Raw genomic sequence first — 20,246 nt, 5'->3', positions numbered from 1 at the left:
GGTTGCACTTCTAAGTACAGTGTTAGCAGAGTTCTGGCCCTGCTGTTTGGGCTTTCCCAACACATGAAACTAGACACACACCAGGTTATTGGATGTATGCAACATTTGGACTGCCAAAGGTGTATGGACATCACAAATGATTGATCAATTTTAGACAGTAGTAATATAATCCAACAGCATGGCCAACAAAGCTATAACATTCCTGGAATACTTGACATTGGACTTTCTGGATTTCCTGCCAGATAACCTGTTGAGTCAGCAGCTGCACATAGAGCCATTAAATAAAATGTGTCTGCAACAGTTTCCTATTACATCCATCCACAGTGGGAAAAGCACTTTCTTGTCTAAATGAAGACACTGTCATTGATATACTGTACTTTAAGACATGGGTATACATGTGACCTTATTATTTAGAAACGTGTGTGGTTCTTTGGCATGACGAGCTGCAACCGTTACTGCATAGCACAGTGACAATAATATCTAGGTTACACTGGCAAAACAAAGGGCAAGCTGATGTCCCTCTTAGCTGATAAGTCAGGAATCCTGACTCTAACAGGATAACATGCAGATAATGATAACTGCTGTCTGTATTTAGACTTCATCCAAAACACATCTGTCCAAAAATGTGTCTGTTTCTATTTAAATTCCCAGTTCAGATTATAAACTTTGTCTTACTCATGATAACAGCATTATTAACAAGATCAGATCTTTATCTCAAAAGTGATGAAAACAAGGAATAAAAAACTATGAAGAACAAGACATCTGAGTACAAACTGCAAACAAACAAACACGAGATGCACTAATCTACTGCATCAGGCCAGTCCTCTGTTAAAAAGCAACTTCACTGTAATAAGTAGCTTATTTCAGCTAATCTTGACATTAATTTAACAATTGCAGTTTAAGAATATTATAGCGGCTATTAAATTATAAGTGTTCTCACATGATGATGCCTTAGATAAATAATGCGAATCTGGAGCATACAAACAACTAAAGGTTTTACAACAACATCCTCTGATAGACCGACCAAACGGTGTTAATAATGTGAGGACCTGCTTCAGTTTCTACATTATTTTTGCAGCTGTGTCTGCACATGTTCCTTGCTGGGCCTGTCTGTGTGCGTGCGCGTGCACGCGCGTGCGTGGCAACAGCTGAACCTGCGCTAAGCGCGCGCGGCATGCAGTATCCGGTAGAAAGTAACGGTACTTTTATGGAAACGGCTCACCGACATTCAACCAGCGACCATCAGCCAGTGGAGTCGGTGCACCGAGAGGTCGCATCACGGATTGTCCGTCTGAGTTTCACCTCTTCTCGGTTTCAGCCTACACAAAGGATTTTTCTTTGTTTAATCAAAAATAAGAGGACGACCGCCCGCCGGAAAGGTGAAGTCTTTTTTATTTAATGCAATAGATTAACAAGATGAAATAGCCTGTGCCTAATTGGGCTAGGTATACAGCTTTAAGCATGGAAGATTCAATACGTTATATTTTAATTAATGTGGTCAGTACGGTTTGGGCTGAAGTTACATGTCATGATCATAGTTCATCATAGTTCATACACAACGCACAGTTCATATAGAGAAAAGGAAAATCCTGGTTTCATCAGAAGTAGCTGCAGTATAATGATAAGTGACACTTTAACTGTATGTGTGTCAAACTCCCATTTATTTCTGACGCACCGTCATGATTTCTCATGCCAGCTGTATACAGAAATAGGACAGCACCTGCCAAACTAAAACCTTTTCTCTCGCCCTCCTAAAAGTTTAGGTTACAGAGTTTAGAGAGAAGATGCTTTTTCTGTATAACCAACACAGTAACTCTGTTAAACATATACCTAGTCTATTATAGTTTCACTAATATTTACTAACATAACAGACATGTCACTGTTCTGTCCTGTTGTCAGTCTGTGCTGTCAGTCTTCTGACATTCACCTTCTTTTAGGGTGGAAAATCAAAATCATAACAAAAGCAAAGTCACATAGCTACAGCATGTGGTGACCAAGTAAGTGTTTTGTTGTAATCAGAAATCTTGAATGTTTAATGAAGAAATAAATACATGAACTAAGTTGGGCGTTCACATGAGAGGCCTACAAAGGCTTCTGATTAGCAGCATCATGTCACAATATGATCGTCATACCTGAATATAAAAGGAAATTCAGGACACTGATAAGGAGCGACAGTTTTAGTGTGGGGGGGGGGGGGGGGGGGTGACTAATGGTCCAAACAGCTCCCATTCATCCAGTTGTCTAGCCCCAAGTCTGGCCATTTTGTCAAGGGCCTGTGGGGCGACATGTGGGTGCCAGCTTGAGCTCCGTCCAACTGCCTATCATTCATCAGAAATAGCCATGATCACATGTCCTGGACCCACAAGTGGGCTATAAATAGGGGGTCAGCTTCCATTGCGCAGTTTCTTAACATACTGACCAAGAGAGCGCCTCTGTTTTTGGCTGTGGAAATCCCACACCAGAGAAGAAAAACAAGCATATTTGAACAGTGTAAATTAATTGGAAAAAATGTAGAGAATGTAACCTTACAATTAAAGATAAATGAAAGAAACTGGAAAAGTCAGAGCAGGTCTAATGTTTGAGAATGTGTGCACATTTGAAAAGACATGTAAGTAAACACATTCAGATAAAAGCACACAGTAGATTTATTCAATGATTATCTGTATTCAACCAGTGAATTTAACTTAACTTGTCTGACTTATATGATTGGACCCAATTTCCACCTACTGCACTTGTGATGTTGGTTTGTGTAGAGCAAACTGAAAATTAAATGTCAATAATGTACTAAAATGACAAATAACATTTGCCTTCTTTGCTTTTCAGGTAAAATCTAAACAGAGCCTGTTTGTCAACTTGTCATTGTGGAACGAACATGACTGAGGTGGCGCAGGTTGTGGCCGTAGTTGGCCACGACATTGAAGATGTCATGAATGAAGATGAGCATGACATGAGCGGCACGGAGAACAACGACGACGAAGACGTGACAGTCAAAGATCCAGAAGAGAGTGCTGAGAAGATGTCACATGAAGTAAATGAAGAGACCTGCCCCACAAATGACACAACAAGTGATGAGACTGACAGTGGACAGGTGAACGGTGTGGAGCACAAAACAAACGGCACAATGGACGAGGAACATATTAAATCAGAAGCTGTTAACGGTGTGACAGAGAAGAAGGAAGAGGATACACAACTTGAAGACAAAAATGAAGACCTGAATATTTCAGATGTGGCTTTAAAAAAAGAGGTGAGGCAGAAGATGGAAAAACACTGGCATTATCTTTAAATTTATGTAGGTGGTGTGATTTTCCTCTTCTCATCCTCTTGTCTGTTAAACCACAGAAACTCCTCAGATCCAGAAAGCAGGTGATGAGGTCCTATGTGCCAAAGCAGCAGAAAGAAAAAGGAGAGGTGACAAACAAGTATGCAGCCATGCAGAAGGCCCGGGAGGAGCGCAGCCGGCAGAGGAACAACGAGGAGCAGCAGAAGAGGAAGGAGCAATACATCAAGGAGAGAGAGTGGAGTCGCAGGAAGCAGCAGGTCAAAGACAGATAATCCCACTAACCTCCGACTGTGATCTGCATGGCATGATGAGGCATGACGGGGTGACAGAGCTGCCGCACTGAGTGAGAATTACACACACGTCAGTAACATCAATGTTAATATTCAGCTTTGGTTTATAGTTGTTGTGCAGCCTATACAGTACGGCCAGTATCTGGAACAAGAAAAACTGTTTGATCCAGCATTAGGGGGTGAAAATTGTATCTCCCCCTCTCCAGCATAGTATCCTCTTAACATGGGTTTACAGTAATAGCATGCAAAGAAATGCTGTATATCAGTTCTGTGTGATTTGTGTGTTGTGAAGGACTGCCCTTGCACTTAGGGCTTCAGTTCAAACATGCATGGCCTAACAAAATCATCAATCATCAAAAACAGACATTCAAGGAAGGCCCACCACAGCACAGAACTACAGCTTTTCTCATTTCTATTCCTCTATGATGAGCTAACAGCTAACTTTCCTGACTACAAAAACACCAACAGTGCTGACAAACCATGGTGCACACAGTCAGGCCACACTTTTAAAGCAAAGCAGACAACTTATTCCATTTTGTGGGAACTTTAAGGTGGTCATTTTTAAAAGCTGGTAAATTTAATAAGGCTGAGTGATAAGTCTACACAGCACTAAAACAATATGATGATTAATCAATCATCAATTCAGACATTTAAAGACATCAAAGGATATTTTTACTATTTTGTTTTGTCTTTTTATGCATGATTTCATTATTTATTGACTAATATTTGGCCTAGAAAAGAGAGAATTTTAGTCACAACATACACACAACATTTTTAGATTTATTAGATTTTTGGGAAGGTTTTTTTTTTGAATAATATATTTTCTAATAATATATATATATATATATTATATTATATTATATATATATATATATATATATATATATATATATATATATATTATAAACTTTGTCTTATATATATATATATATATATATATATATATATACCAATATACAGTATATTGGTTAGACTCTAATTTAATTCCTGTCCTGAGTTGTGATGTTTATCACAGATTCACAGGATAAAACAGGCCATATAACTGTGTTAGACACTAACATATAATAATAATCATCATAATAATATAGAGTGGAATGCCAGAGATCAGATTGACTGTAGTGAAATAAATGATAAGACGTTGTGTGAGTGGATTATCTGTGATACTCCGTCAGAACAACATTCCTGTGCCATAGCTGGCCAGGCTTGGACACTGATGCTCATCTCCTATCTGTGCAACAACACTGTGGGCCAATCACAGGCCCACCTTCAGGCCACATGACCCTGCTATTAGCAGGGATTAGGTCCATGTTCTTGCTGGGACCAGCATGGCTCCTGAGTGGCAAAGGAGATGATCCCAGCTAAACCGTAACCTTACCGGACTCTCTATTTGATCGACCACAGATAAAAGAACTTCTTGCATCCAGTGATGAGGAAGAAGAGGTGAAGCCAACAAAGGTAGAAAAATCCTACGTCCCCAAAATCACAGGTAAGACTCACAAACGGATGCAAAAGGTTGGAAAAAAAGATTAATACTATACGCTAGGGATCTGTGGGGATGAGGAGGCTAAAAGCTTGTGTCTTGCTCTGAAAATCTCAGGGAGCGTGAAGGGGAAATTTGCAGAAATGGAGAAACAAAGACAAGAGGAGGAGAGGAAGAGGATGGAAGGGGAGAGGAAGAGGAGAGAGGCCCAGGACAACATGGAGAAAGCCAAAATCCAGAAAGAATTGGCTAAAAAAGCTGCTGAGGTCAGTAAACCTGCATTGAGTTCCTTGTATAGAGCCACATATCTCACAGGGAAGCTGGGCAGCGTGTCTAGCTGGTGAGAAAGGTGTAGTTTTATCTGTTATGATTCAGGTAATCCTCAGCTGGCACTTGGATGAGTTATTTTAAGTGGCATTTGAGATCCAAACAGTTGGCAGCAGCAGCTACATATAGGTCTGAAACGACCAGTAGCTCTGTTGACATGATAAGCCCACACCACTGTAAAACAGTCAGGGAACAAATAACATGAATATTTTCAATAATAAACCCTCCATACAGACAGAACAAGGCAGAATGGAATTTCAGGCTTATACATTCACATAGGACAGTTCTTGGGAAAGGTTATGTAAGAAGCTATTCTTGTGCCAGATAGGCAATTACAGACAATTACCTGCTACTTCTTTGCCCTAATTCTGTTCAAGTACAGCGAGAACGACCGAACGCATGACGACATTGACATGCATGGAAATCTTTATCATTACACCGCTATTTAAGTACTGATTTTATCCAGCCTTTCATTTTGATTCTTCTTCAGCATTTCACCACTGAGGTTCAGTATTTGTCCAGTCCAGATTTGTAGTTTTCAAAAGCTATAGCTGCAGTTAGCATACTGCTTTTTACCGGTTAAGTGGGCAAATCCAGTTTTTACCATGTCGTTTGTGACGTCTTCTTAGCGTCAGGAAAGACTGACTTGGTGATCTAGAAACAACTGGAACGGAGCTGCCAGGTGTAGACAGCACATGACTGGCAACTGTTTCCCACACCTCCCACTGACAAAATTAGTTCTAGACTTCGCTGCTGCGACTGAATTAGACCCCGCTATCTCAGACTGACACCTATACACTGACCTACTGCAAATGGTGGCATTAGGCCAAATGAGTTGCCTGCTCTCCCCACACACACACACACACACACACACACACACACACACACACACACACACACACACACACACACACACACACACACACACACACACACACACACACACACACACACACACACTGACTTCCAGTTTGTGTGTGGGTCTTCATTTAGCACCCTAAATTTATATTGTTGTTGGACATGACATGCTAAAAAGGTGCATATTTCATACTGGGCTTTTAAATAATTTAGTTAATCTTACCATTTAGGAAGGAGATGACACAATCCTGGTGCGTGTTGTTCCTGCAAAGCCATCCCGGACTCCTGGCAAAATCAAGGTGAACTTTGAAGACATGGAGAAGAATCGAGAGGAGGAATTGAAGAAGAAGGCAGAGGAAGAGAAGAAGAGACGATATGATGAGAACAAACGCTCCTTCAGAGATGCCAAGCGATGCTCAGTCATTGAACAGGTCTATTAGATTATTTAAAAAGCTTGTTGTATTACACACATTGTGTTAAATCTTAATCTTAAAAGTAACCTAAGCTGTCAAATACACAGGAGGAAGATGAGAAGCAGTCAGAGAAGGTACAGGTGACCCCCGGAAAGCTGAAGTTGACATTTGAGGAGATTGAGAAGGAACGACAGGAGCAAAGAAAGAAGCAGGCTGAGGAAGAAGCCAAACGCCGCCTGCTGGATGAGAAGAAGGCTTTCGAGGAGGCCAGGCTGGGAATGGTATACAAGACAAACAATAAGCTATGACATTACATTATAGAAATATGTATGTCCTGATATTAACACACTCTTAACAGACAACTTCAAATATACTTTTTATGTGTTTGAACTGTCCTTGAGCTAATTTTCTCAGTGGTTACTTCAGTATTTTTGTGTGTTATCAGGAAGAAGATGAGGAGAGCGCTCAGCTAGCTCAGGAAGAGAAGGAGGACTTCCGTCCAGGAAAACTGAGATTGAGCTTTGAAGAGCTGGAGAGGCAAAGAGTAGAAGAAGTGCGCAAAAAAGCAGAAGAGGAGGCCAAGAGACGAATGGAAGAGGAGAGGAGAGCTTTTGCTGAAGCCAGAAAGAGCATGGTGAATATGCTTCTGAATAATAAATACTACATTGATAATACATTTTTAGGTAACTTTAATCAAATCTTAACTTGTGATGTATTTAGCTCGTAGATGAGGACGATGAGGTGCTGATGGCCTTGCTGAATCTGGAGGGCAGTAAGCCTGGCAAAATATGTGCCAGTTTTGAGGACCTAGAACGCCAGAGAAGAGAGGAGGAGCAGAAGAGGGCCGAGGAGGAAGCCAAGAGGAGACTAGAAGAAGAGAAGAAGCTCTTTGCAGAGGCCCGCAAGAGCATGGTAATGACAGAAAGACCAAAAATTGAGCACATGGGTTTGGCCGATTACTAACATGTTAGATTTAGCAGGCTTTAATTTAATTTTCTGCTGCTTAGCTGACAGGTAGATACCTGAATCTACACAATCAGTACAAACTCAGACAAACAGTGAATACACTGTTTTATGTTCCCGACTGTACTGGTGAAAAAATTAATAAATTTGGCACAAATATTGAAATCAAACACAATTCAGGCCTTAAAGAATGCCTCTACTGATTATGACAACAATTATGATCAAGTGATGACATTTTAAATCCAAAAGGTCAAACTTCCCTTTGACCCTATAAAATCATGAAGACTGAAGAAGAGACCAGAGACCACTGGTGTCTACATCAAACTAACACCTATTTCAACTTCACAATCTTTTCAAATTGGAATAAATTAGGTTCAGTTTTTTTGTTGATGTTACTGCACATCCTTCTGATGGGCACAAATGGAACTGCACTGCTATCCCCTTGTCCAAATTATTTCTTTAAGAGCCCTGGACTGGATCAGGAAAAGTCTGCATATGGAGATGAAACAGTAAGATTTTTTTTAATTTTAAATGTATATTATTTTTCAAAAACTAAGAGGGAAACAAACGCCATTGAAAGATGTTATTATGAATTAATTCCATGTAAATAAAAGGATATAAAGGTCTACAGATGATGTTGCAGCTTTGGATGCATGTTGTCTTTAACAGTCCTGCTCAGCTGCTGTTGCTGGTTAAATGCTGGTTTATTGCTGGGTTAGACTCACTAAACAGAAACTAATGAAACAATCATTAATACTGAATATGGTTAGACTCTCTAACTGTATTGTCTGTATTGTCTGTAGGTACTAGATGAGGATGAGGGGATGGTCAAGAGTGAGTCTCAGGAAGCGCTGCATCCCAGAAAGCTGGAGATGAACTTTGAAGAGCTGCTTAAAGAAAAAGAGGAAGCTGAGAGGAGACGCAAGGTGGAGGAGCGCAAAAAGAAACTGGAGAAGGAAAAGCAGGAATTTGAACAACTCAGACAAGAGATGGGCGAGGTCAGTCTCCAACAGCTGAAACTGTGAAACACACCGTTTTTGGAAGATTATGCCACAAAAACAGTACTTGTTTTTATTTATTTATTTGAACACGATGTTCTTCACTTACACAGACATAACATGGTCAAGTTTGGGGCAGGGTATTGGAGTTTGATACTGAACCACATAATTGTACATTGCATGCTATTGACTGCAGTTTATTATTTCCAGAACTTTGCTTATTTTTCACAGGAAGAAATAAACGAGAGCTCAGATGTTGTAAGCAAAGAGTATGAAGAGCTGACCAAGCTCAAAAGAACTGGCTCCATTCAGGCCAAAAACCTCAAGTCCAAGTTTGAGAAGATCAAGCAGCTGACTGAAGAGGAGATTCAGAAGAAGATTGAAATGGAGAGAGCACGGAGGAAGGCCATCGATGATGAAATTAAAGAGAGAGAAGCAGAGAGATTCCAGGAGGTAAGAATGACACAGAGAGATGACAAAAATCTGTTTGTTTGATATTTGTGGAGAATGACTTCAGTATCACTCCTTTGTTTTTCAGGGGGATGAAGAAAGAGAAACAACTCCGGTCAGGGCGGAGGAGTCTCCGTTCAAACAGAAGGTTGACATGAGAGCCCGATTTGAACAAATGGCCAAAGCCAGAGAGGAGGAAGAGAGGAGGAGGATAGAGGAGCAGAAACTGCAGAGAATGCAGTTTGAGCAGCAAGAGATTGATGCTGCCCTCCAGAAAGTAAATCCTCCAAGTTTATGACCATATATGCAAAGTCATTCCTGATGCATGACAGCATAGCAAGGTTGCTTTGACCCTGGCAAGAGTTTGTGATTGCTTATCATTTGTTTGCAGAAGGATGATGATGGGGAGGATGAGGGCAGTATAATCAATGGCTCTGCAGCTTATGAAGACGAGGAGGATCACGCCAGGTCGGGTGCCCCATGGTTTAAGAAACCACTCAAAAATCAGTCGGTGGTGGATTCTGAGCCAGTCCGATTTACCGTCAAGATCACAGGGGAGCCAAAACCAGAGGTGACTTGGTGGTTTGAGGGGGAGATGCTCCAGGACTGCGAGGACTATCAGTATATAGAGAGAGGAGAGACATACTGCCTCTACCTGCCGGAGACCTTCCCAGAGGACGAGGGCGAGTACATGTGCAAGGCTGTGAATAGCAGAGGCACAGCAGCAAGTACCTGCATCCTCACAATAGAAAGTAAGACCACCTTGGTGTGATTGCATGCCTGCACGATACCCTCAATATGGATCTCAACCTTTCTTTGTGAAGTGGATCGCATGCTCCTCTTCCTCGTGAACTGGCGGCACAGCAGATGTGGATAACTGCTGTCCTGTTTTTCTCTCTTGCAGCTTATGACTACTGAAGCCCTCCAGGTTTTGGAGATTTTCCCTGTTATTTCTCACTCCTTTTGTAAAACATCATCCCTCTTGGTATGGTCAAACAGCAGAGGGAGGAAAATAGCTGTATGCTTGGCATTCCTAAGGGAGGGATAAACAAAACACACACACATGCACACACAAATAAAGATTTTGTTTACATATTTCTCAACTGTAAAGCTGCACACTCTGTTAGAATGTAGGATGATACCTGTGCCAAAAAACACAATTCTTGTTCCCATGCCAAGGGTTGCACACAATTTGCTGCAAGGCGCTAACAATATCTGTGAGACCAGCAATTTTTAAGTATTGTGTTACTGTATTGTAAATATCACATTCGACGGTTAATGAATGGCAAATGTTACGCTAAAGGTATTGAAATATAAAACATGAAGTTTCCTTGTGTATTAACTGAATGAACACACACATGCTAACACCAGTAAAACATCTCACATATTTTCGGGTGTTATTCTACTGCTCATCATAATCAGTATTAACAAGCACATAGGTTTATCCTCATATTATTAATATATGGTCTATTAATGATATATTAAAAATAAGGGCAGCCGCATGTTGGAAGAACAAAAATATTAGAACTCATGAATCCTAATTTTTATTTTGCAGCATCTAAAATAAATAAATAAATAAATTTTGTTTTTCACGCACCAACCCCCCTTTTTTGTTTTTGAGTTAAATGTAATTCTTGTGATGCAGTTGTCCAGGACAACTGCTTTATGGTTTGATAATGAAAAAAATAGGCTAGTATGAATATTTGTCATATATAATAAATAGAATAAAAAAGTTTTAATAAAATGAACATAAATAACAGCATTCTAGTGCCGTTGTGTCTTTTACTGTTATAATTATCTGTTGTATATTTATATTATGGGGTAAACTTAATCTTTGACATTTGGACATTATAACTATGATCAACTTCTAGGGTTGACAGGCTTGCTGTTTTTATTTTATTTTATTTTATTTTTGGCAGACTGCACTTAATGCACCCTTTACTCTCCACTCCACATCATAAAAGTAAAGACTATATGCCACAGTGAAAAATGTCACTGGCCAATCAGGTAGCACTGTCCTAATGAATATCAATGAGCTTCTACCTGCTGCACTGCAAACTGAGAGGCTGAGTCTTGTATGTTTACTTTACAGGCCGCCATATTGTTGTATTCATCCACACGATGTATGCCACAGTGGGAAAGTAGAGCGACTAGCATCGCCATGGTAATCAGCAAACAACAACCCTGATGGAGGCGCACAGCATCACAGATGTCTTTATCATTCCTTAAAATACACATATGTGTTTGTTCAGAGAACTAGGGCCTGTTTTCATGATATGTATTCTCTCTTAACTTCAACGGAGAAACTCCGGTTAACTCTGCCTTGGTCACAGTGTTGTTGTAGCACTCCGGGCAGCGGTTTTGTAAGATCCATGGCAGCTTCTTGATGATTATCTGTAGTCTTCTCGGCTGCACATCGCCATGGTCGCTTCTGTTGAAGAGGTTTCTTCTTCGCTGGTGCGGGAATATCTGAGCCGTAAGGTGAGTTAGCCAACGTTAGCTTAGGTGTGCTAACCGCTAACGCTGCTAGCTAGCTATGCAGGATGTAGCTTCAATTAGCCTTAGACTGTGTGAGAGCATCTTTGCTTCTGTACACATATTGAAGGAGTTTGTATCGATCTGATTTTGTGCTACCAGCTTGAGATTTTACTATCACAGTTTTTTTACTGTATTCATAGATCATCCGGTCATACAGTTGTAGCAGAGGTACCGTCAGCGACACAGACGTAAAAACAATTGTAGTTACATTATGGTGTCATATCACAGAAAGAACAATGCACCTGTTTCTTGTGATGATGCTCAGGGCCTTAAGAGGACTATTGCCTGCATGGATGAGGAGCATCCTCGGACAGAGACCAGCATCAACAACAGATCACTACTGAGACAGGTGCTGAACGTAGAGGATCTGTACAGAAAGAACAAGGTAAGGTAGCCACAGCTGGAGCGTGACTGCTCGGCAAAGCCTCGAACAGTTTGTAGTTGACCCCTCTGTCGTTGCAGGTTAAGAATTCCCCCCTAAAAACTTTGCTGGAAATCATTGTGAAGCATCACATTGAGCGAACTGAACTAAAGAATGACAAGATCACCACTACCAATCATGAGAGCGGTGCTCTGCAGAGTGTCCAAACGATCAGCCTCACTGCTAAGTCTCCTGAAGCAACACCATCAATGATAAATGAAACAAAAACAGAGGATAACATCACAACAGCATTTGCTGTCAACAAAGAGAGCAGATTAAGGTACTTAATAGATCTAGCAGCATTAAATCTGTGATGTTTCAACATTTTTGAATTAAGTTTAATTTCTCTGACAGATCCAACACTAAAAAAAATCCACCTTCAAAGGGTGCATGCATGTCACCATGTTCTGAGGGGGACAGGCTGACCACTCCTAATCAACCTGATATGGCTCATGACTTAGAGGATCAAAAAGGCCAGACAGCGATGGCTTTTCTGCAGGAAGATGACAGCTTCATCCAGGGAGAACCAGAAAAAAACTTTTCCATCAATGAGACTACACTAAGGAGCAGAAGAAATCGCATCAAACGAGGCATGATGGCTGGACCCATACCTCAGGTACCATGCTCCTGATGCCTTGTGACTTCATGGCCACATATTCATCATGTTCTTACTCTGTATTGCATATTTTTCCTTTTAGGAATCAAACAGAAAAAAGCAGAGCCGAAGGGTTGACATGTCCCAGCCACTACTTAGAAAAGAAGAGGAAAACAAGCTATGTCAGGATGCACTGTTAGTGACTGGCTTACATAAAAAACACTTAGAAAGCAGTCTGACTGAAATCAGCTCAGCTGACTGTGTAGGAGGGAAACAGCAGTTGCTGCCAGAGAGAAGACAGAGTGAAAACAGCTTTAAAAAAGTGGGACAAGACAAGCTGAAGATAAGAAAGTAAATACATGTCATTACACTTCACATATTCAGTGGCAACTTTATTTTTTTTTTTGTTTTCCCATGTTTTCCTTATAAGTCTATGCTCACTGTGTCTTTCCTTTTTAGAGTAAATGTAAGGCCAAATGTGGCAGATTTGGACATGTCTGAGATGGTGCTAGGTATGTGCTGTAGAGAAGTCATCTGTCTCTTTTTACTGACAAGATACTGAGGCATCTTAATTGATCTCCAGATGATATTGATGATGACGATGATGACCTTAGAGAACTCCCCCAAGTGCCTCTTCAGAGAACCCTTGCAGAGAACAACAATGCAGGCCGGCCCATGGACCAGCACACAGCCATGGTGGGTGACTTAGGGCAGTGTTTCTTAAGAACTGCTGGGGACAGTTTGTGCGGTTGCTTTTAATTTGCTGTCTGTTCCCTGTTTTTTTGTTATTCTCCAGGAATTGAAAGCGGTTCTTCTTGGTACTAGCTTAAATTGTTTCAGTGTTGAGTGGAGGAATCAGCCTTTCACATTCTCCGAAATACATGACCTCAGATACGGAATTGTTCAGAGAAAGGTCATTAAAATTCATTTATCTAACACTTTTGTTATAATTTATTGAACTGACATTATGTGTTATAATTTCATATTTGTCTTGTGTGTATTCATTATTTAGGGTGGTCCTTGTGGAGTTCTGGCGACCCTCCAGGCTTTTGTTCTAAAGAAACTGCTGTTTGAAAATACAGAAAGTACAGGCCTTCAGTAAGTTATTCTTAAGTGCAGAATATTACCGTCTGTGTGTTGTTTTCCAATCACTTAAATGGTTTTTACAGTCATTAAATCACATCAAGGAATGCTTTGTAGCAAATGTTAAGTGTTGGCCTCTATATTTTGGTATTAACTGTTATTATCCCAGGCGACCTGCTTTTTACTCAAGTGCCACTTTGTTCTCAGAAGGTTAAGACCTTCTAACACCGCCAGAAGAAAGTGTCTCGTTTTAGCTGTGGCTGAAATCCTGTGGAGGGCCGGGAGGGAAAAACAAGCTACAGTTGCCATGTAAGATCACAGCAAATGAAATACACATCCCTTCCTAGCAGACTTCACTCACATTCAAACATGGCCGTCAACTAGTCCTGCACATGGGCCAGACACAGTTTTTGGTTGCTAACTGACCATTAACCAACTATAGGGATCTTAGTCATGTGAACTCCTGCAAGATCCACCCACAGAGGTCCTGAACACATAAAACTCAGATTCCCAACCAGAACAGTAGCAGAACTGAAGAGGGGAGTGGCGAAACAGCTTCAAAACACAATCCTTGAGGCCTCGATTTAAACTCTTGGAAATTACTATGTCCTGGATGAATGAGAGCATCCACAGATATATTGAAATACACAGCAGCACCAACATGTAGCTACAGTAGTACCATCATATGCACTGGAATGTCTCGCCCAAATATTATTAGTCTGTGGGGTGGGTTAGTTTGTTTTTTTATGAGCAGCCTCCATCAAAGTGCGCTCACATCTCCAGTATCCTTAACTGTACCTACAGCTGTTGAACCCATTGATCTCTGTAGTACCTTTTAATCTGGTGAGTGACACAGAATACACAATATTGATTGAAACTGTTCTGGGTTTTTTTCAAACAGAAATTCTGGTGCAAATCATTTCACCCCAGCTGGACACTACAGATCTGACAGAATGCTTGAAAAGGTATAGATACAGCAACAAAATGTAGCTGTTCATAGTAGTTTGTAGTAGTTTCAGTAGTTCAGTAGTTTATTTTACTACTTTTACTATATTATAGACTCTGTGCACGATCAATCACCAATCATGTTGTTCTAGATAATATGTTTTACTGTGGACAACATGAAGGACCTGCAGCTGCTTCTGGAGCAGCATAGTGAGCAGGTAAGAGTATTTTATTGTGTCTGTCTTAAAAAATGTTAAAATCATATTTTCATTTGAATCTTTATTCTCCCCCACACAGTTTGAAACTGGGGCATTAGGATGCATTCTGCTGACCATTTCTGCTGTCCTGTCTCGATCCATTGAAAAGTATATAAAGCTATTTTAACATCATTTAGGTTCAGTGTATATTTGGTCAGAGTGAAACAGTTTTCTTGTCTTTGTCTTTCATTAGTGTGAGAGAGGACATGGATGTGCCCACCAACACACTTATTGGAGCACATGGCTACTGCACTCAGGTGTGACACAAAACTGTCTGCTTGGTATTTTATAAAATATGATGTAGGTACACGTCAATATACCCCTAATGCTTTGTTGGTCTAAATTAACAATAGGGACAAATATTCCAATGGTCCAATATTCTGTGAGAATCAGTAGGAAACACAAAGTCCTACAGTCATTTTGTTTTAGCTGTTACCCCACCATGCTTTTGTGTGTTCTGATGCCAGGTCAACAAAATAATCTTTAGCTAATAGGGTTGGCCTACCTCCATTGTGGCCGCTACAGGTCTCTCTTCTCTTCAGGGAAAAACACTTTGATGTATAAACTTCTTCTTTCTTAGGCTAGGCATCAGATTAAAATTGTTAATACAAGCATGACGGTTAGCAAGGCACAATATGCAGACAGGAATGTTACATGTTACATTATAGCACATCTAGCCACAACTTCTCCATGTCACTGAAATGGTCTTCTGTATTACATTACTGCAGAACTATTGTGCAATAAGAATTTCCCCTAGGGAACAAATAAGGGAATTCTGATTCTGATTCTGAATCTGGCTTCTAACTCAGAACAGTATATGGATTTCACCATATGAAGCCTATTAGATGTTAGACACCTCTTAATTTGGCATCTTCTCCATGTTTTTGTCAGTTGACACATTGAACTTTGTGTATCTGTGGATACTGTGGACTGTAGACTAATAACCCACACACATATTCTTTGTATGTACTACTGCATGTACAAGATATAATTGTACTGTTTGTGTGGTGTCCACCAGGAACTGGTCAACCTGTTGCTCTGTGGCAGAGCCGTCTCGAACGTCTTTGACGACGACATGGAGTTGGATTCGGGCAATGGCAACACGACTCTGCTCAAGGGAATCAAAGGTTGCTGTGACATTGGCCTGCTGTCCTTGTTTGAACATTATAACATCGTTAAGGTGAGCAACATTGTAGATGGACTCTCCAATTACACTGCTGTGGTGGACCAGATCATGGTTAGAGTCCTGTGAATAACACAGGACCTCGAGGGGCATTCTTCCCTGTAATTATGGTCACATCTGTAATGCTGATGGCACACAGCACAGCAAAGAATGCTCTTCTGACAATTATAGGATTTATTTAATAGTCAACAACACATATGCTGCCTGTAAACATTTGCTTGGAAGTACTTCTCACGCAAACAGATAACATGAGAAAATGTGAAGGCTCTATACATTTTTCCAAGTATATAACATAATTTATAGGGCACAGAGAAATGTCTAAGACTCTCCCTAAAACTATATTGAATGCCACATTTTGTCATAATGTTTATAATCATTTAAACTTCATTGTTTAACTGACTTGGAAAAAAACTTTTCTATTTATAGTGATGCCCTATTTTTCTCTTACAAAGGTTGGCGTGTACCTGAAGACACCCCAATACCCCATCTGGGTGGTGTGCAGTGAAAGCCACTTCAGTGTGCTGTTTTGCCTGCAGAGGGAGCTGTTGACCAATGAGGACAAAGGTCTGGAGGTGTTTGACCTCTACTATTACGATGGATTGGCCAATCAACAAGAGGAAATCCGCCTCACTGTCTGTAAGTAGCAAACCACAATAAGCACCAGATAGAAATATTCTGAATAGACTGTTTTTGTTTTTGTTTTTGTTTTTGTTTTGTTTTTGTTTTTGTTTTTGTTTGTTTTTGTTTTTGTTTTTGTTTTTGTTTTTGTTTTTGGTTTTGTTTTTGTTTTCTGTTTTGTTTTTTAGTTTAGTTTTTTTTGTTTTTAGTTTTAGTTAAGTGTAACAAAGCTGATTGTTTGTGTTTTACAGCTGTTGGCACATCAACCCGAAGTTGTCAAGATGATGACACTGATCTCATTCCTCCACTCGATCTCTGTATCCGAACAAGGTAAGAATATTTTCTTTATCAAAGCACACAGACACATTAACAACATAAATGTTGGACCATACAGAATATGTGTCTTTTTCAGCCCTTAATGTCTTAAAGTTGTTGTTTTTTCAGATGGAGAGATGCAGTGGTCAACTGGAACGACACAGAACCTATTCTCTAAATAAAGTCTTAGCTTATAGTTAATTTTAATGAATGTTGTTTTGATGACCTTACGCAGGTTTTATCAAGTTTACTTTGTACTTTGCTTGTCATATATCAGTTACCAGTGTGTTTTTTTTAAGTTATGTAATAAGCATGTGGCAACTTTGTCTTTCAAGTACAGTGAAACTTCATTAATGTTGGAAGGACACCTGTATAATCATTATGTTGACAAGTAAGTTGGTGCAATAGACAGCATTTGCCACTGTGGCCTTTTACTCTCTACCTGTAACTTTAGAGATTGTTGTTTGTACGTTACATTACACTACTGTATCTAACACTACATTTAGAGCATATATTTTTTTTGTCAAAAACTCCAAATACTATTATGTGTACATTTTAAACACAAAATGTGTGATTGATTAGTTTAGCTATGATAATAATTGCTGCAACAAACTGCCTTGTTTGTGTGTGATTATAATTCCTTCTCCTGCCTTGACACATTTTCTCATTTGACAGATAATAAAGTTGATCACTACTTATCATGTCTCTCTTTTTATAGTGTTCTGTCAGTGATCTGAAACACAGTTTTACCCATTTACATGAAACTGATGTTACTAAGCAAAAACATGATGTAATATGGACTAAGCGATCATAAAATGTATCAGATAACATATTGACGAGCTACAATGCATATACAGTGTCCTTCTGGGATTAATAAAGGGTTTCTGATTCTTATAACATTGTCACATTAGTTGTAATTATAGTTTAATTATTGTTGTATTCAGTAAATCAAAGTCTGTTTTTTATAATACTGCTTGTTAAAAGTATACAACCAACACATTATCAATGAAATTAAGATGACAAACAAGTGATCTGTTGCCTCCTTTTAATGTTAACAAACAAATGAATGTAATAAATAACCGAACCATCACTGCAAATGCCAATAGAGACAAAAAGAACACATTGATTATTTCAATTTGCATCTGAGAATTTTATTTTTAGCAGTATAAATGAGCATTTATATAATTGTGTCACATTTTTCCAAATTTAGAAAACTTGGAGCTAATTGTGAATTAACTCTTAACAGTGTCATTTCAAGTTGAGCTGAAGGATGCCTTGCAGTGAATCAGTGCGTTCAGCCGTGGCAGGCGTCAGAAGGAGCGCACACACACACACACACACACACACACACACACAGTGTGGGGCATGCAGAGGGGGAGGCATGGAGATGTTGCCAGCACCTCCAGCACACGGGATCAAAGACACTGCAGCTGGCACACAGACAGAGCCACTCACTTCCCATCAAACTGCACTGTGCAGTGTGGACCACCTTATATCTATATATTATATATAAGTGCACTGTAAGGGGGTTCTGTGTATCTAAACTATCTTTGGCATCAGTGGAACAAAATTAAAGCTGTCACTCATATTCATGATATTTACATGTTGGTACAATAAACACAGGAGAAGAGCTGACTTCATCTTTCAGCTGCCAAATCTCTAATGGAGGCTGTATTGTTTGAATGTATATTATTGGTGACTCATGTAGGATTTGTGCAATCTACAAAAGACATAGGAAGGGGGATGAATTAATCATGAGACATGGAGAGAATCAATGAACCCTCTACAACAATTTTACAGCCATCACGGCTACTGCTATCACTATAAATAATGTGGTTTGAATGAAGCCTTGGGGTCTAAGAAATTGGATTAAAGTGTTTACTTTTGCCACAAAATTCATCTGAGGATGGGGAGCGGGGGGGGGGGTTATATACGTCATAAGGAACCATGTTCAGGCTTAAGCGTGAAATATGTTCATACGTGCCGAAGGGCTAACCAAATTATAAATGTTTGTATAATTTTAAAGCTAATTAAAGACAGGAACCAGGACAACTATTTCAGATGATGAGCCGCGCCCTATGTCTACTGCTAGACTGATGATACCATCGACCTCCTCAATGCAGAACCAACAAGGTATTCCTCTCTGTAGTGTGCTCCCTGACAGGAAGGAAATGGCATGGCTTTGGTCTCTACTTACTATTTATTGCACCAGAATTTCTCAAAGGTACCAGAGGAGGGATTTGGTGCTTGTGTGTAATTGTGTTAGAGCCCTCCCACATGCTGTCCCTGGTGCATCTTCTGTCTCATCTCCTAATCTGTGCTGTTTGTCTCCAGATAAGTGATATCCTCCTCAGATTAGGATCCGGTATCCCTGCTCTGCCCAGCCGGAGGGAAAGGGATCCCCTGTACATCCCCATGAGGGTCACACTGTATTTTTAGCAGCCTAATCCTTTTATAGCTGAAGCAGAAAACTGCATCCTTTTCCTTATTAGGTCCAGGTAATCATCACAGAAGATGGACCTCATCTGTGTTCTTTTCAACTAATTATTTTGGTCACTCTTTGGCTGTTTGGTTTTGCAGATTTGACAACACACAGGAATTTGGTGAAGCATAAATTTCTAAGCCAGACTGTTGTCCTGAAAAAGCCGTGATTTGTGGATCGCCCATTTTATAGCCCTGCAGCCCAAAGCTGCCTCATATTAAGTGAGAAACTCTGCACAGACTGAGATCACAATCACACTGATAGGATCTGTACATCATCAACCCCACAAAACTGCGGAATTTCAGGTCACCACCCTTTAAACCAAATGTCGTCTTTGGATGACTTTTTTAATGATCTCACAATAAGCCAAACTTTGTTGAATAATGCATGAAACAAGCGTAACAAAACGTTTCTGCTAAGTCCACGGAGACACGCTGTCGTGAGAACTGAGCTGTTGTAATCTTTGGCTTAGCACATGTTTTCTTCACAAACTAGCCTATTAGCATCTGTATGTGTGCGTGACTCAATATTTATTTCACTACCCAAATAAAAAAAACAGACAATTACTGTCACTATCCCCCCAGGCATGAACATCACTACAAGATACAACCTGACAAGAAGAAGAAGAAGAATGTTGGACGGTTTTATTTGGTCAGGATTCATCAGCACTCTTGATACTGTAAAGGTAGGCAGACTCCCTCCCAAAATACTTAGTGATTAAGTCATTAAATTGGCTGCTGTAATACCTTA

The 20,246-nt window shown here is 40.0% G+C and overlaps 2 protein-coding genes across 6 annotated transcripts; both read left to right on the top strand.

The window, feature by feature from the left end:
* The first annotated feature begins 1,189 nt into the window (after positions 1–1,189).
* Positions 1,190–10,659, top strand: nexn (nexilin (F actin binding protein)). Of its 3 annotated transcripts, XM_028404238.1 has the most exons (15): positions 1,190–1,379; positions 2,824–3,244; positions 3,340–3,537; positions 4,972–5,056; positions 5,168–5,316; positions 6,466–6,666; positions 6,756–6,929; positions 7,094–7,282; positions 7,369–7,560; positions 8,076–8,120; positions 8,415–8,609; positions 8,841–9,062; positions 9,148–9,336; positions 9,451–9,811; positions 9,964–10,659. In XM_028404238.1, exons 2-15 carry the CDS (start codon positions 2,873–2,875, stop codon positions 9,975–9,977), a joined length of 2,586 nt encoding a protein of 861 aa, XP_028260039.1. In that variant the 5' UTR covers positions 1,190–1,379; positions 2,824–2,872; the 3' UTR covers positions 9,978–10,659. The 3 variants fall into 3 exon arrangements, with proteins under 3 accessions (XP_028260039.1, XP_028260038.1, XP_028260040.1); XM_028404237.1 differs by lacking the exon at positions 9,964–10,659 and having other exon boundaries at positions 9,451–9,831; XM_028404239.1 differs by lacking the exons at positions 8,076–8,120; positions 9,964–10,659 and having other exon boundaries at positions 1,191–1,379; positions 9,451–9,831.
* A 517-nt stretch (positions 10,660–11,176) lies between these two features.
* On the top strand, positions 11,177–17,712 carry mindy4 (MINDY lysine 48 deubiquitinase 4). 3 transcript variants are annotated; one of them, XM_028404807.1, is made up of 19 exons: positions 11,177–11,540; positions 11,738–11,765; positions 11,863–11,982; positions 12,060–12,298; positions 12,373–12,634; positions 12,717–12,964; positions 13,073–13,125; positions 13,197–13,309; positions 13,410–13,526; positions 13,626–13,711; positions 13,904–14,005; positions 14,598–14,661; positions 14,794–14,859; positions 14,939–15,006; positions 15,092–15,155; positions 15,917–16,078; positions 16,534–16,717; positions 16,951–17,029; positions 17,144–17,712. In XM_028404807.1, the coding sequence occupies exons 3-19, from the start codon at positions 11,887–11,889 to the stop codon at positions 17,190–17,192; spliced, it is 2,052 nt and encodes a 683-aa protein (XP_028260608.1). In that variant the 5' UTR covers positions 11,177–11,540; positions 11,738–11,765; positions 11,863–11,886; the 3' UTR covers positions 17,193–17,712. The 3 variants fall into 3 exon arrangements, with proteins under 3 accessions (XP_028260608.1, XP_028260607.1, XP_028260606.1); XM_028404805.1 differs by lacking the exon at positions 11,738–11,765 and having other exon boundaries at positions 11,183–11,223; positions 11,393–11,540; XM_028404806.1 differs by lacking the exon at positions 11,738–11,765 and having other exon boundaries at positions 13,907–14,005.
* Positions 17,713–20,246: the final 2,534 nt, after the last annotated feature.

This window comes from Parambassis ranga, chromosome 4 (assembly GCF_900634625.1).
Source record: "Parambassis ranga chromosome 4, fParRan2.1, whole genome shotgun sequence".
NCBI classification, from domain to species: domain Eukaryota; kingdom Metazoa; phylum Chordata; class Actinopteri; family Ambassidae; genus Parambassis; species Parambassis ranga.
Note: the sequence above shows the minus strand (reverse complement) of the source record. Positions and strands in the feature narration are given on the sequence as shown.